This window comes from Squalius cephalus (genome assembly GCF_949319135.1).
Source record: "Squalius cephalus genome assembly, chromosome: 3".
Classification (NCBI taxonomy): Eukaryota; Metazoa; Chordata; class Actinopteri; order Cypriniformes; family Leuciscidae; genus Squalius; species Squalius cephalus.
This window is the reverse complement of record NC_137124.1, coordinates 28,821,646-28,837,288: the sequence shown is the minus strand read 5'-3', so window position 1 is coordinate 28,837,288 and position 15,643 is coordinate 28,821,646. Positions and strand designations below refer to the sequence as shown.

General features: G+C 39.2%; 1 protein-coding gene across 1 annotated transcript in view; it reads left to right on the top strand.

Annotated features, from left to right (window-relative positions):
* Positions 1–15,643, top strand: part of prkdc (protein kinase, DNA-activated, catalytic subunit) — a 36,602-nt gene that overhangs the window by 9,930 nt on the left and 11,029 nt on the right. Inside the window, exons 22-59 of the mRNA XM_079867011.1 lie at positions 1,442–1,548; positions 1,707–1,797; positions 1,922–2,085; positions 2,167–2,319; positions 2,693–2,800; positions 2,895–3,121; positions 3,284–3,378; positions 3,468–3,567; positions 3,698–3,831; positions 4,268–4,498; positions 4,634–4,863; positions 5,054–5,262; positions 5,570–5,702; positions 5,797–5,955; positions 6,232–6,435; positions 6,771–6,959; positions 7,068–7,172; positions 7,414–7,581; positions 8,091–8,218; positions 8,314–8,521; positions 9,500–9,678; positions 10,162–10,330; positions 10,626–10,691; positions 10,773–10,836; positions 11,001–11,149; positions 11,258–11,395; positions 11,484–11,603; positions 11,686–11,829; positions 11,996–12,147; positions 12,547–12,678; positions 12,804–12,915; positions 13,077–13,204; positions 13,291–13,440; positions 13,568–13,741; positions 14,451–14,549; positions 14,695–14,905; positions 15,065–15,257; positions 15,431–15,637. Coding sequence (XP_079723137.1) covers positions 1,442–1,548; positions 1,707–1,797; positions 1,922–2,085; positions 2,167–2,319; positions 2,693–2,800; positions 2,895–3,121; positions 3,284–3,378; positions 3,468–3,567; positions 3,698–3,831; positions 4,268–4,498; positions 4,634–4,863; positions 5,054–5,262; positions 5,570–5,702; positions 5,797–5,955; positions 6,232–6,435; positions 6,771–6,959; positions 7,068–7,172; positions 7,414–7,581; positions 8,091–8,218; positions 8,314–8,521; positions 9,500–9,678; positions 10,162–10,330; positions 10,626–10,691; positions 10,773–10,836; positions 11,001–11,149; positions 11,258–11,395; positions 11,484–11,603; positions 11,686–11,829; positions 11,996–12,147; positions 12,547–12,678; positions 12,804–12,915; positions 13,077–13,204; positions 13,291–13,440; positions 13,568–13,741; positions 14,451–14,549; positions 14,695–14,905; positions 15,065–15,257; positions 15,431–15,637 — 5,730 coding nt within the window. The remainder of the gene's footprint in view (positions 1–1,441; positions 1,549–1,706; positions 1,798–1,921; positions 2,086–2,166; positions 2,320–2,692; positions 2,801–2,894; positions 3,122–3,283; positions 3,379–3,467; positions 3,568–3,697; positions 3,832–4,267; positions 4,499–4,633; positions 4,864–5,053; positions 5,263–5,569; positions 5,703–5,796; positions 5,956–6,231; positions 6,436–6,770; positions 6,960–7,067; positions 7,173–7,413; positions 7,582–8,090; positions 8,219–8,313; positions 8,522–9,499; positions 9,679–10,161; positions 10,331–10,625; positions 10,692–10,772; positions 10,837–11,000; positions 11,150–11,257; positions 11,396–11,483; positions 11,604–11,685; positions 11,830–11,995; positions 12,148–12,546; positions 12,679–12,803; positions 12,916–13,076; positions 13,205–13,290; positions 13,441–13,567; positions 13,742–14,450; positions 14,550–14,694; positions 14,906–15,064; positions 15,258–15,430; positions 15,638–15,643) is intronic.

Here is a 15,643-nt window from a genome sequence, read left to right as displayed (position 1 = left end):
TGCTGGCAACAGGAAGTGACGTTTAACACTGTTCTTGACTCCTAATAACATATAAAAAAAATGCCAGTAGGTGCTAAACATCCTACCAACATACTAGAGACATGCTAAAACATACTAGCAAACACTTAGCTAAGTGCTAAAGAATGATATTACTGCAATTAAATATGAATTTGCTGTAACTCAGGCATGGAATGTCCAATCTGCCCCAAACTTCACACTTTTGATAAGCGTTCTGTCCTGAACACATGACCATGCTTATATTCAGTTACAGTCATAGCGCCACCTGCTGGCAACAGGAAGTGACATGTTTAACACGGTTATGGACTCCTAATAACATATAAAAAAGTGCCAGCAAGTGTTAAACATGCTAACAACATACTAGAAAAATGCTAAAACATGCTAGCAAACTCTTAGCTAAGTGCTAAAGCATGCTATTATTGCAATTAAATAGGAATTTGCTGTAACTCAGGCATGGAATGTCCAATCTGCCCCAAACTTCACACTTTTGATAAGCGTTCTGTCCTGAACACATGACCATGCTTATATTCAGTTACAGTCATAGCGCCACCTGCTGGCAACAGGAAGTGACATGTTTAACACTGTTATGGACTCCTAATAACATATAAAAAGTGCCAGCAAGTGTTAAACATGCTAACAACATACTAGAAAAATGCTAAAACATGCTATCAAACTCTTAGCTAAGTGCTAAAGCATGCTATTATTGCAATTAAATAGGAATTTGCTGTAACTCAGGCATGGAATGTCCAATCTGCCCCAAACTTCACACTTTTGATAAGAGTCATGGCCTGAACACACCTAGATGAGAATGTTCAGTTATAGTAATAGCGCCACCTACTGGCAACAGGAAGTGACATGTTTAACACGTTGATGTCGTTCTAGCAACATGTTAAAAATGCCATTGAGTTCTAAACATGCTAGAAACATGTTAAAACATGCTAACAATGCTTAGCTAAGTGCTAAAGAATGCTAATTCAATGAAACATGACTTTGTTGTTACTCAAGAAGGCAATGTCCAATTTGCACCAAACTTCACACGTTTGATAAGAGTTCTGTCCTGAACACACATCCATGCTCATATTCAGTTATAGTCATAACGCCACCTACTGGCAACAGAAACTGACATGGTTAACACAGTAATGCAGTACTAACCACATAATTATTGTGTACTAAGCATGCTAGAAACAGACTAAACATGCTAGCAACACTTAGCTGAGTCATGAAGCATGCTATTATTACCATTATACAAAACATTTTGTTACTGACTTTGACATACTCTTACTATATATACCTCCTTAAATGTACATTTCCCAACCATGCTCTGTCTTCCTAAAGCCAACAAGTGTTGATGGCACGGGTGCGAGGGCCCTTTCATCGCTGCTTGCAGCTTTAATTTTTTATTTGTTTTTTATCATTCAATTAGAACAAGATGACGGCAATATGGAAGTGACGTTTGTGTCAACGGGAAGTTCAAAAAGTTATGGAAAAGTCATGATGAGGCTCCTGAAGAAATCAAAGCACTTGTCTGTGGTAATTAGATTGATTTGTTTGCCATATTTTGATTTTGTCTGTGTGATTGATTCTGTGATGTAACTGTGTTACATACTGTGAATCTGATTCTGATAGTATAATATGTACGTAACTGCATGCACACAGTGTCCTGATCATGTTACTGTGGTCTCTGTTAGGGAGATGAGTCTCCGATTGCTGCTGTGAGACGCAGGGTGGTACGTCTGCTTGGACACTTGGGAGGACAGCTCAACAGGAGCCTTGTGACAGGTTATTTTGTTTCTGCTGCTATTAAATAAATTAGTTGTTGGCTTTTTTAAAAAGGCAGTACTTGTTAATTTTGCTTGCTTCTTTTTAAGCTTTATATATTGCATTTTCTCATATCTAACCCCAGCTGTTTCTGCGGAGGACATGATGAAGCGTTTTGTGGCATGGGACTGTGAGAAGAGGCTGAGATTTGCTGTGCCTTTTAAAGACATAAAGCCTGTGATCTACCTGGACTCCTTCCTGCCAAGGGTCACAGAGCTCGCACTGTCCTCCAGTGACAGACAAACTAAAGTAATCATAGTCAAATTTTCTTGTCATTGTTGATTAAAGTTTATTAACATTTTGAAAGTGATAATTCTGTCTGGTGTGTAGGTTGCAGCGTGTGAGCTTCTGCACAGTCTGGTCATATACATGGTGGGTAAAGGAGCCCAGATGACAGAAGACGACAAATCTGCTCCTCCCATGTACAACCTACACAGAAAAGTCTTTCCTGTTCTTCTACGCCTGGCCTGTGACGTCGACCAGGTCTTAATGTGTGCCCTTTAAATATGATGAACAGAATAAAAATTTAATTTGACAGTCAGGTTTTCTAATGTAACATAGTTTTTGTCCTTTAAAGGTTAAGTTAGATTATGTACAGCAAGTTATTTATTTAATTGTTAAAAAATATATAAAGTAATATTTAATGAATGAATGAATGATTCATTTAAAAAAAAAAAAAATCAAGTCATCTCGTAGTCCCCTTGGAAATTTGATGAGGCCCCCTAGTGCCCCCCGACCCCCTGGTTGAGAATCACTTAAAGTTCATAGTTTCATGTCCACATTTTGTCCACTTTAATCGGTCTCTGTCAGTCATGTGTGAGTTCCACAAACATGGAAACTTTGACTACTTCTTCAGGTGACGAGGCAGCTGTTTGAACCTCTGGTGATGCAGCTTATCCACTGGTTCACTAACAACAGAAAATTTGAGAGCCAAGACACAGTGGCGGTGCTGGAGGCCATTTTGGCAAGTAAACTCCTTCAGTAGACACACTTTATTTTATTCAAAATTGAGTTCGCCTTTTATAAACGGGGGCTGTTAATCTGTTTGGGCTGCACAGGATGGAATTGTGGATCCGTTAGACAGCACCCTCAGAGACTTCAGTGGCACCTGTATCCAGGAATTTGTCAAATGGTCCATTAAACAGACCACACCCAAACAGCAGGAAAAGAGCCCAACCAACACAAAATCTCTCTTCAAACGTATCTACAGCCTGGCCTTACACCCCAACGTCTTCAAGAGGCTTGGAGCTGCGCTTGCCTTTAACAGCATGTACAGACAGTTCAGGTCAGTGTGTGATGAGCAGAAGAGCTCATTAGATGGGCTACGTACAGCCTCTCAACATTTCAGCAATATATTCTATGCCATCTTGAGTGAATGTAAGAAATCTGTAGCGAATGAAAATGGTATTTATGCAGATGTTTATCCAAATATTGTTTTGTTTCTCAGAGAAGAGAGCTCTTTGGTAGAGCAGTTTGTTTTTGAGGTGCTGGTGGTGTTTGTTGAGAGTCTGGCTCTGGCCCACTTTGATGAAAAGTCCCTGGGTAAGACTAGACATATTCTCTTCATCAATACGTCCTGTTTGATGCTCATGACTATGATCTATCCTGTCATATTGTTATTTTTTTCACAGGAACTGTCCAACAGTGTTGTAGTTCCCTGGATCATCTGATGAGAATTATCAAGCACAAGGCAGACTCCCTCAATAAGAATACCAAGAGACGCATACCCAGGTACACACACATTTGATTAGGATATTATTCTTAACTTCCCTTAATTCACATTTGTAATGTGAGTAAAGTGAACATTATGTGTCTGTGTTGTAACAAACTGACAGACCTGCATTTTCTACTCTTTCCGCAGAGGATTCCCTCCAGACCAGTCAGTGTGCTTGTCAGATGTAGTCATGTGGCTGCTGACCCAGTGTGGAAGACCACAGACTGAGTGCCGACACAAAAGCATGGAGCTCTTCTTTGAACTTGTGCCTCTGCTGCCCGGTAACCGGCAGGATATTTATAATGAAGGCAGCACAGTGATTTAATTTCCATTCAGGGACTCTCCTCTTCGAAGACATTTCAATCTCCTTCTTCAGAATTTGAACATAACATGAATTGACCAAATCAACTTGAAATTAACAACTGTAAAAATATTCACTGGTAGCACAGGGATTCTTTTTGACCAATCTCAGAATTTCACTAAGCAGAAAATATGTCCAGAATGATTTACTGTGGTTTTAATTAAATGTTATAGGAAAGCTTGGTCCAATAAATAGTGTAGAAATGCCTTTTGTGATTTAGGTCATTTTGCACCTCTAGGATTGTGTTTGAATTGCATATCAGAATGATTACTAAGATTATTGAGAAAAACAACACATTTTTATTCAATATGACTACACAGTTTTTTTAAAATGTCTCTCTTTTCTTCTTTTGACAGGTAAAGCATCTCCTGCGGCGTGGCTGGATGAACAGGTGAAGCAGCGTGGTCCAGGTTTTCTCGTTTCGTGTTTGGAGGGAGGCGGTTTACTCTCCCAGCCTACTTTGAGAGAGGTTGAAGCCCCCTTCAGCATCAGAGGCACCTTGCAGTGGATGGATCTACTGCTGGCTGCTCTTGACTGCTACAGCACCTTCACAAAACTGCACTGTGTGCAACCCCAGAGGATCCTGGGTGGGTGAATCCACACCATGAATTACCTCAACTTAAGATGCATAACTAAAATCTTCTCATATCCGTGAAATAATCGGTATCTGTCGAATTATTGCTAATAGCTTCTTTGTTTCTCCCATTCCTCTTTGCATCCAGGCACTGGTGAGAAGTCCAGCTTTTTGCCAGCTGTCCGTTTCTTCCTTACAGAGCTGTCCATGCAGGACGTTCAGGCTGCCAGAGCTTGCTTCAGAATAGGTAGTGCAGGTCAGTCACACTTAAGCCCTCGTGAGACAGAGCAGTACAACTACAGCAAGTGCTCCATCATTGTCCGAATGCTGGAGTTCTCCACCATGGTACTAAAGAAATGTCCACAGGATCTCTGGAAGGTAAGATCTTTGTTGCCTGTATATTTTAGGGGAAACATAATAAATTGAAAAAAGGTTAAAATAGTATTTTATGATCTTATTTACTTTTGTTCTAAGAGTCTACCTGCCAAACGCTCTAGTGAACCTACCAGAATCTACAAAGTTAAAAAAAAAATACCATGCTGCTTTAACTTGTTCACTTTCTCTTTAGTTAATGGAGCAGGATTTTTTCAACACTTCCTTCTTCACACTGGTGGCGCTGACGGTGTGTGAGCCCTCTTCCATTGGGTTCAACATGGCTGATCTAGAAGTGATAACTCAGCTGCCAGAAGTATGCGCTCCTTTGCTTAAAGTTTTGGCATCAACGCCTTACAGGACACAAGTGGAGAGCAGCATTAGGAAGAGAATAACCGTACAGAGGTCTGCTTAATTTGTATTTGGTTTCAGTGAATTATTCATACATAGTTATAAAGTTATGTTTACACCTAGCTACTCTGACACGTTGCGCAGTGGTGCTCAAAAGTTTAAATCCAGTTTGTATTTTTTCCTGATTCCATTACACCTCCTATTTCCAAACGTCTCAACGTACATTTGTAGAAAGGCTATAAACTGTGGTTACAGTTGCAGTGATTTGGAACTATTGTTGATGAAATTTTGACATTTTTTAACTGATTTTAGTGATTGAAGTAAATAGTTTTTATGTGTGTGTCTTGATTGTTCTGGACAGTGTGGAGGAGTTGTGTGCAATTGATCTGTATGAGGCAGACACCAGAGACAGTCATGCTAGCATGCATCTTTTACTCTCAGCCTGTAAGCAGCTTCACCAGTCTGGGCTGCTCAACTCTGTTCTGCACAGTCAGGTACACACTGCTCAAATTAATGTTATTGTAATTCTGTTCAGTCTACGTAATAGTTACATTGACTTGGGTTGGGATGTTTACAATTTCTCTGTAGGATGCTGGTTTCGGTCACTCTCTGGGCTCCAAACTTCTCACTAGTGTGTATAAAAGCATAGCTCCTGGAAACGAAAGGAAGTCTCTGCCCTCCATGGATGTTGGCAGCAGGAAGTTGGCTAACAGTCTTGTGCAGTTGGCGTTCTGTTTGGGAAATCAGGTAAGTGGTTTGAATTACAGGGAAGGACTAAAGCTGGGAACACATTACAAGACTGTCAGGCCGATTATGAATGTAATTTGGTTGTGACGACTGATCATGCCCAAACAGACCGGGTCTGTTCCAGTTGGTCTCAGTCGGTTTTTACAAGCCGTGTAGTGTGCAGAGTCTGAAGATTCTAGTCTTATCATTTAAGAACCAGCCGTAAGACATTGAAGATCACAGAATGTTCATGTTCAACCTTGAAACCGGTCTTTTTTGTTTCCCTAAACAACTCAGAGTGAACAGACGGTTGGCCTTCTGCTGAACACCATTACACTCTCCGTCCCTCTCTCTGGCAGTCTGAATCCTCACTTCCTCAGCTTCTCTCACGGAGAGTACTTCTACAGCCTCTTCCAGACATCTCTGAATACTGAGTTACTCCGCAGTGTGGAGTGCACAGTGCCGCTGCTGCTGGCTGCAGCCAACCAGAACCCCAGCATGGTGAGGCATCAAACTAGACTGGGCTACGTTTCCTAAAAGCATTGTTAGCCTATGTAAAATTTAGAAACCACTGGCCCCAATGGTCTTTATGATCCAGCCAGATCAACGGTGCTTTCGGGAAGTGCATCTCTGGTAAACAAAAGCACCAGCAGGATAAAACTCTAGTTTCTCTGCACGTATTTTGACTGAACCCTTGAAATTGTGTCTAACTTGAGATTATAACATGCTTTTGCTCTTGATTGGTTAGACAAATAATACAAATAAGTCCTAGATGTTTTACCATTTTCTCCATAAGCACTGAAATCTGACGTTTTCCTGTCCAACTGTCTTTTTAGGTTAGTGTGTTGCTGAACGGCATGTTGGATCATAGTTTCCGTGAGCGTTCTGTCAGAATGTCCCAAGGCTCACAATTGGCTGAACAGGTGCTGAAGGAGTGGGATTTACTCAGGCCATGGTGGGAGGGTCCTGCAGCCTCACCAGAGAGCAAAACTTCAGTCCTGTCATTGCTCGCCAAAGTGCTCCAGGTACCACATACTCAATAATACTTTATTTTCTGTGCATTGTGAAGAGCTAAAATGGTTACATGAATGGGAATTTCAAAAGTAGATTTTAAGATTTCGTTTTTTCTGCAGATAAATTCCTCTGTATGCTCCAATACAGATCACCCAGCATTCAATGCTGTGTTCACCACTTTCACTGCTCTTCTCACAGATATATCTATGCCATTAAATCTCAAGGTAATCTTTTCCTATTTTTAGCAGTCAAATTTTTATTTACTCTGTACTTTGCAAATATACACGACAATCTGCACCAGTTGTACATTATAGTCTTCTCTTATTCTTGTCGTGGCATTTTTTTTTTTACATTGACACTGTAATATGGTAAAGACCAAAGCTAAATCTGGAAACAGTGCATGTTTATGGCATTTGGCAAATGGAGTCTACATTAATTTCTTCATATCTTTCTCTCTGTGATTAGAGCCAGGCTCTGATCATGCTGCCCTTCTTCACTGCATTACCCAGCATGCCACTGGAGGAGCTCAGGAGGGCTCTGGAGACGCTGGTGGCTACACATTTCCCTATGCAGTCAGATGAATTCCCCCGGGGATCACTTCAGTGCAACAACTACATGGACTGCATTCGCAAAGTGAGATGCTTAAACTGGATATTAATTTTTAGTATATTATAATCTTTCATTTCAGAGGTGGTCATATCTTTTCAAAAAGTATTCTTTTGCTCCTAATTTCACCTGCTATAATTTCCATTCAATGTACTTTGGAAACTAACTCTAACCAATCTTTTTAACTCAAACCAATCAATTTAAAACTCTGGATTCTTGACTTCTTAAAAATCATATTAATTTAAGTGCTGTAATTTTCAATATTTTAAATAAATATAACTCATCTTTATTAAGTAACATAGGTCCTATACCCAAGACTATATTTTGCATCTTTATTTTATTTGGTTTCTTAAAGATTTGTTATATTATCTGATTTTCTTTTTTACAAGTGTAAAAAATTTTTATTATCCTCACAAGTTATATACTCCGAAGACTATGGATACTGTTTCACTTTTACACGGAGTGAACAGGGAGAACATAAAAAAAGTATCTTTTGTTAAATGATAATAATTAGTCCTTCATTTTGGTAACGCCAGTTTTTAGAGGCCCTGCAGCTGTCTCAGAGTCCTGTGTTATTGAAGCTCATGGCTAGAGTTCTGTGCCGGGATAAAAAACATATCATGGAGGAACTCTTTCAGACCTGCTTTCAAAATATTGCTCGCCAGTAAGTACCAAAAATTCCAGTTTATGTGTCTATTATTTGAAGTTCATAGATTTATTTCTAAAATGCATTTGTTGCATATTATTTCTCTTTATCAGGTCCCAGTTGGAAAGACAGGTTCTTCTCCTCAGCACTATCTACCAGTCATTTCAAGCCAAAGATGTTCCTTCAAACTCCATGCTCATGGGTCTTATAGACAGAGTCCTTCTACTACTGGCCTCTTACTGCAGCCCTCAGGCACTCTCTCAGTTCTTCATTACTAATATTGCTGATATCATGTCTACTCTACAGGCACGCTTCACTAAGGTGAGTATACTATACTTAAAACGATTCAGATGCGCTCAAAACTAGTGATGGGTGCTTAACTTTGCGAATCATTTGTTTCGAACCAGTTATTCGGAGCGCGTTTCAAACTGCCAAAGTCACATGATTTCTGTAAACGAAGCTTCGCCACGTCATAACGGTTCTGAAATGTTTAGAAATTTCAATAGTTTGCTGCTAGGGGATATTCTATAGGGGGCAATTTCTGTAAAATTTCTGGTTTTTACCTGATCTTGAATCAGTCTTATAAATGTTTATACATTTAATGACACATTAGTATAATAAAAAGCAAGAGTTGTAGTTAATAGTCTTTTATTGGCCTGATTAACCAAGCTCTCCATAAAAAAAAAAAAAAAACATTACAACCATAACAATTTAACAAAACAACACATATCATAAAAACACTTGATATTTAAACAAGGCAGGGTAGGCAATTTCGGAATGGCTAGCAATATCAGCTTTAAAAGCATAAGATCCCACCCTCCCTTCAGAAGACATGAACGCACACAGCAGATTCTGCAAAGCGTCACGAAACGAGTGATGGTGTTAAATTATTAATAATGAACGTAAACAACTTACTGAGCTCTAGTTGTTCCACGTGGAACGCGCTGATGACGCGTGATGTCTGCACGAGGTATAGAAATACATATGTTGACAGGTTATGTTGTTAATTGTACTTAATAGATTGCACTTTCAAAAAACCATTTGCAATTAGTTTGTAAAAAGTGTTTTACGCTTGTTTGAGCTGATTTTTTGCTACATTTACACTGTTCTGACCAGCAGAGGCCACCAGCATGTGGCAGTTCGAACGCTTTGAAACACTGAATCATTTTGCAAAACAAATAATTCTATTGATTCAGAGTTTCGAAAAGCTTTTTTTCTTCCCATCACTATTCAAAACATGTTTTTGTCTTTTCAATCATTCATTCTGCTATTGTGTCTTTCCTGTCATATGTCCTCCAGTCTGTGGAGTCAGTGTTTGAGAGTCAGATTATGATGAAGATTGGCTGTTGTAAGCTGTTGGAGGTGTTATACTCTCGTCTGCCTAAAGAGGAAGTCTATTCTAAAAACTCTGCCATCAACCAGGCCTTCTGTGGCACTGGCAGTGCAGAAGGCAACGAGCTTTCCAAGAACCTCCTCAAGTATGTTGTGTGATATGACAATTTTCTTTTTTTACCCTCAAGAGCATATATAACACTTTATATGGTCAGCTGATTAAGTGTGCCCCTTTGATGTTACCAAAGGAATAGTTTTCTACAGAATTCCTTAGACTGGAACACAATTTTTTTTTTTTTATAAAGTCCTTAAAGTCGACATGAAGTTAAAATTGACAGTTCTTAATTATTTATAGAGTATTGCAGTGTATTGGAGGAGAGAGAGGTATAAGATTGGGAAAGGACCACAAGCCGGGACTTGAACTTGGGTTGCCCTAAGTGCTGTTGCGCTATATGTCGGTGCTGCCCACAAGGTTATGGCTCCGACATTATAAATGCTTTATCTGTGTTTTAAAAACTTTAACTTCCACTTTCCCTCGCAACTGCATTTCTTCAGTCTCGGGAATTCTGGAGCAAACTGCAAAAATGCCATAATAAAGTAGAATTTCTGATCAATACAATATATGTCAGATTGTGTTTTGAGGCCTTCACTGAGAACATGGCAGGAGAGACAGTCCTGCTGGAGCTGAGGAGACAGTATCACTGTGCTGCTTATAACTGTACCATCGCCCTGATCAGCTGCAGCTTCAACGAGACCAAGTTCTATCAGGGCTTCCTCTTCACTGAGAAACCTGACAAGGTCTGTTACTGCGCACAAAAAACAACAACAACTCAATACGTATTGTGTACAAGCAGTTCATAATTCAATGTTTATGTTATTTTTTTTTCCATTTTTACAATTGATTAATGTATGGTATTTGTTCACTTACCATTTATGTTCTTGGCAGCCTAGTTTATCAAATAACCATAAAAATTACTCTTTCTGTTGGTCACCATTTTACATAAGAAAGGCACACACACATTCCTAGTGAAACAGACTCTGATAGAAGTATAACCTCTTCTGTAGGTGAATTTTGTCATTTGATATTTTCCAGAATCAGTTCATATTTGACAACCTTATTGATACACAAAGGGTGTACAACTTTCCTATAGAGATTGATGTAAGTAAAGCTCTTAAACATGTAATATGATATTTGTACTTGTTTTTTGTTGTTTGGTATCATGTTTCCTTGCATTTACAGGTCCCTATTGAGAGGAAAAAGAAATATGTCATGATCAGGAAAGAAGTGAGTGGAGAAAACGGAGGTAGGTTGACTGAGATATTCACAAGCTTTTTAACAACTGCATGTTTACAAAGATAAATGCCATCCACTAATATTCATGAAAATGCTGTTGTTGTCATCATGCATATTCCTTGTAAAGCACTGCAGGCTCCCATCTGCTCTCTTAAAACTCTTGTTCTTTTTCAGATGCCCCTGTATACCTCTCCTCCCAGTCCTACATGGCAGACAGCAGTCTCAGTGAGGAGATGAGTCAGTTTGACTTCTCCACTGGAGTTCAGAGCTTCTCCTACAACTCCCAGAATCCTTCAGGCGAGAACAGCTCCAGCAGGACTCGAGTAGGTCCTTCTGTAGTAGTTTTCTATAAAGTAGAGGTCATCTGTTTCAGAATATTATCTCTAAGATTATATAAAAAATATTTTATGAATAACTGTCTGCATTATTAGGAGCGTAGGGAGGTTGTGTCTCAAGATGAGACTGTGGAGCTGGAGATGGATGAGCTAAATCAACATGAGTGTATGGCCAATATGACGGCACTACTGCACCACATGCAAAGGAACAACATTACCCCTAAAATAGAGAAGGTCTGTCTCAGCATGACCTCATGGCCATGAACAGTTTTGCCTAGATTTTGTGAGAACACTGTCAGATATGTGCTATGTTTTGTTTTAGGGTGTGACACCTAGTGTTCTTCCTCCCTGGATGAAGTTCCTGCAGGGGAAGCTGGACAATCCATCCACCCCTCTGAACATTAGACTCTTCATAGCCAAACTAATCATCAATACCGAAGAGGTACTGCCTCTGCATTTTCATATCTGTGGATTTATTGATATGTTGTTTATGTGTTGCTTTTATTGTACATCTTTATGTCCAGATATTTCGTCCGTATGCGAAGCATTGGCTGGGCCCACTGGTGCAGCTGGTGGTTTCCAGTAGCAATGGAGGAGAGGGCATTCACTTTATGGTAGTGGACATTGTGGTGACTGTCCTCTCATGGGCCAGTTTGACCACACCAAAAGTAAGTATGAGATGGTATTTTTATAAATTGCGTATTGACTTCCAATCTGTCTGTATGTGTGTACATAAACTTTTTTGCAAAGAAACCTGCGTATGAAAATTATGTTGGTATGTTGCATACTTTTTAATCTAGTTTGTCTCTTTCCCTTATCTCTCTCACCATTTAGGGTAGCACAAGAGATGAAGTTTTGGCCAATAGGCTCCTTGGGTTTCTGGTTAAGAACTGCTTCCACACCAAACGGGCGGTTTTCCGCCACAATCTGGAGATCATCCGCACAGTTGTGGAATGCTGGAAGGACTGCCTCACAATACCCTACGAGTAAGAAAACAGACATTTAGACTGCTTTTTTCCCTGGTTCGTAATAAATTGAATTGAAGGACACAAATTATGACATACTGTATGGTTATGAACAATTATGCAGACATGAAGCTGAAGCATTTGACATGCTTCTATTATAGAAGAGGAATTATAATCCTCTTCTATAATAATTCTATTATAATCTTTTAGAAATTTAAAAAGAGCAGCCCAGGTTATTTTTGAATGGCTTAATATACTTTATTTATTAACTGTAGTTTGTAAATGTAGTGAAAATATTTCAAATTGAGAGTTGCTGAGATTGCAGGCTTGGATTTTTGATGCCAGGCTAAATGACCATGCATGAGTGGATTGCAAAATCCTAAAGGTTTTTTTCCCCTTTTCCCCCCTTTCCTCCTATAGTTTGATATATGAACGGTTTGCTGGAACAGATCCCAACAGCAAGGATAACTCTGTTGGATTGCAGCTTTTAGGTATTGCAATGGCCAATAATCTTCCTCCTTATGATGCTGCATGTGGCATTGAGCACGACAGGTAAACATTTTTTAACTGTATTTTATTATTATTCATTTTCTCATACAAATGTGATTCATGTTTTTTTTCTGAAATTGTAAATTTGTATTAAAACCAATGTTGTTCTGTTACAATTTTTCTTATAGATACTTCCAGTCACTGGCCAACAACTTATCATTCATCAGATATAAGGAGGTGTATTCAGCAGCTGCTGAGATCATTGGGTTAATCCTAAACTACATGACTGAGCGAGAAAATGTATGTGTGGCTGTTTGTTCCTGCCCAACTATATCACATTTGTCACCAGAGTTATTTAGCTTTCATTTAATGTATTATTGTGCAATATGATGGTTGTCTTTAGATACTGTAGTGTCCAGTAAACTTACTATTGTTTTTTTTGTTTTTTTTTTACGTGGTAGCAAAATGAAAGGCCCTTATTGAATATCACTATTACAAAGCTCATGGATTTGAGGAAGAAGGAGGTGGATGACAAATTTATTGTTTGCCTAAGCAAAGTGTCCAAACACTTCCCACCTTTGGTGGATCGGTGAGATAAAAAAAAATTCTATCTAGTCTTATCCGAAAAAGCTAAAGCATATGTCTGTAAATAATGTTTGTTTTTATATTCCACAGATTCGTAAATCCTGTTTTTTATTTGCTGCCAAAGCTGCATGGGATGTTGAAGACAAACTGCCTTGAATGTGTGCTGAGTCGTGCTGATGTCATCCCTGAAATCTTCCTGCACCTGAAGACCAAAGGCCTCACACAGATCATGAGCCACAAGTCAGTTAATACTGCAGTAGCTCACGCCTCCATTGCTTTACTTGTGTTATTACAGGTTTTATGCCTGTGATAGTGAAATATTATAATTGAGATAAACCGTCTTCATATCACACGCTGTGTCTTTCAGAGATGAAGCCAGACAGCGTGTTTGTCTGGACATCATCCATAAGATCCTGGCATGTCTGAAGCCAGAAGAGCTAAAGGAGATTTTGGGAACTGTCACAGCATTTGTGTCTCATCCTTCTCCTGTCTGCAGAGAGAGAATGTATGACATCCTGATGTGGATCCAGGACAACTACAGGTAACTGACTTTACAAGCCTCCCCTTCTCCAGTCCATTCATCTCACACAAAGGACTTTTGTTGTTTATTTCTCTCTATATGGTTCCCATGAGGTTCTTATCTTTTTTTTGTTGTTGTTACAGTTACAGTTTTATGATTGAATGTGTTTTGCATTTACCATTTCATCACAAATTAAATGCACTCTACCATTCAAATGTTTAGGGTCGGTAAGATTTTTAATCTTTTATTTTTAATTTAATTTTACATTTTTTTATTTTTAAGGCGGTAAGACAAAATACAGTAAAATGATAGTATTGTGAAAAAATATATTTTTAAATATTTAAAATAATTGTAATGGCAAAGCTGAATTTTCTGTGTCATTACTCCAGTCTTTAGTGTCAGATAATCATTCAGAAATCATACTAATATGCTGATTTGGTGCTCAAGAAACATTTTATTATTATCAGTGTTGAAAACAGATAACTGCTTCATATTTTTGAGGAAACTGTTATACATTTTTTTCATGCTTCTTTGATGAATAGAAAGTTCAAAATAACAGCATTTATTTGAAATATTTTTGAGATTATAAATGTCTTTACTGTTACTTTTGATCAGTTTAGTACATTCATGCTGAATAAATAAATTCATTTCTTCTAGAAAAAAAAAATCGTACTCACAGTAACCCCAAATTCCGAACGGTAGTGTGCGTATAATAATGGTGTGTTTGCAGTGATTCTGAGAGCAGGGAAGACAGCACCTCTGTTGAAGTGCTCGGTACAGCTCGGGAGAGTCTCCTCCAGGGGCTGACAGATGAAAACCATGGCTTACAGTAAGCAGACTAGATGCCTGCTTTGATCATTTCATTAAACTTTTTCACACCTTTGAATAACAAATGCATTTGAATCTCCTCACTAATCACCCTAAAATAATTTCTTATATTTCTTATATAATATATTATATAATTTCTCTTGAAGGCTTTATGTGCGCAATTTCTGGAGTCACGAGAGCCGTTTACCTCCAGGCACTATGGAGCGCATGCTTGTCGTGCTGAAGTCACTGTATTCATCCCGCATTGAAGAACAGTTCCTCAGTCTGGCCACTGACCTGCTACTCGAGATGACCAGTCACAGCCCTGACTTCACACTCAGCATGTTTGAATTTCCACTCTCTGAGTGCAAGTTCCAGGTAAGAACTGTTACTTATTACCACATTTCAAAAATCATATCTACATGCTGTGTATTTTACCTGGCTCTTGTAATCATACCTAGTATTTGATTAATTCAAATGGAAGTTGTTTTTGCAGACCATAATTTCAGTGCTTTCGATTCTACTCATCTATTCCAGGACTACACAATAGACTCTAACTGGCGTTTGCGGAGTACAGTCCTCACGCCGATGTTTATGGAGACCCAAGCCACCCAGGGCCCTGGCACTCAGGGTCCAGAGGCTGCAGGAAACCAGGCATCCACAGTAAGCGGTCAAATCAGGGCCACACAGACGTCCCTGGAGTTCTCCCAGACTCTGGCTCCTGGTGCAGGTACCTCATGAAAATAAAATGAGTTTTAGTTCACCTATATAGTGTTGTTCAGTGGATTTTGTAACCATAGACTCAGATCTGTAGAAAAGATGTGGGGGGAATTTCTTTTTGAAGGATAACTAATGACAATTCACTATATCTTTCTGTGTAATAATAAACATCTGTTCTTTCAGGACGCCGTTCAGCATATAACTGGTTAACCGGGAGTAGTGTGGACACACTGGCTGATTATTCCCTTTCATCTGATTCTTTATCGTCACTCTTGGTGTTTGAGAAAAAGAGATCAGAGCGGCCCCAGGCTTCCTGGAGAGCCGTGGGTGCAGGGTTTGGCTCTAAAAGGCTCACCGCTGCAGGTGACGAGACAGACAGTCGAAGTGCAGGTCAGT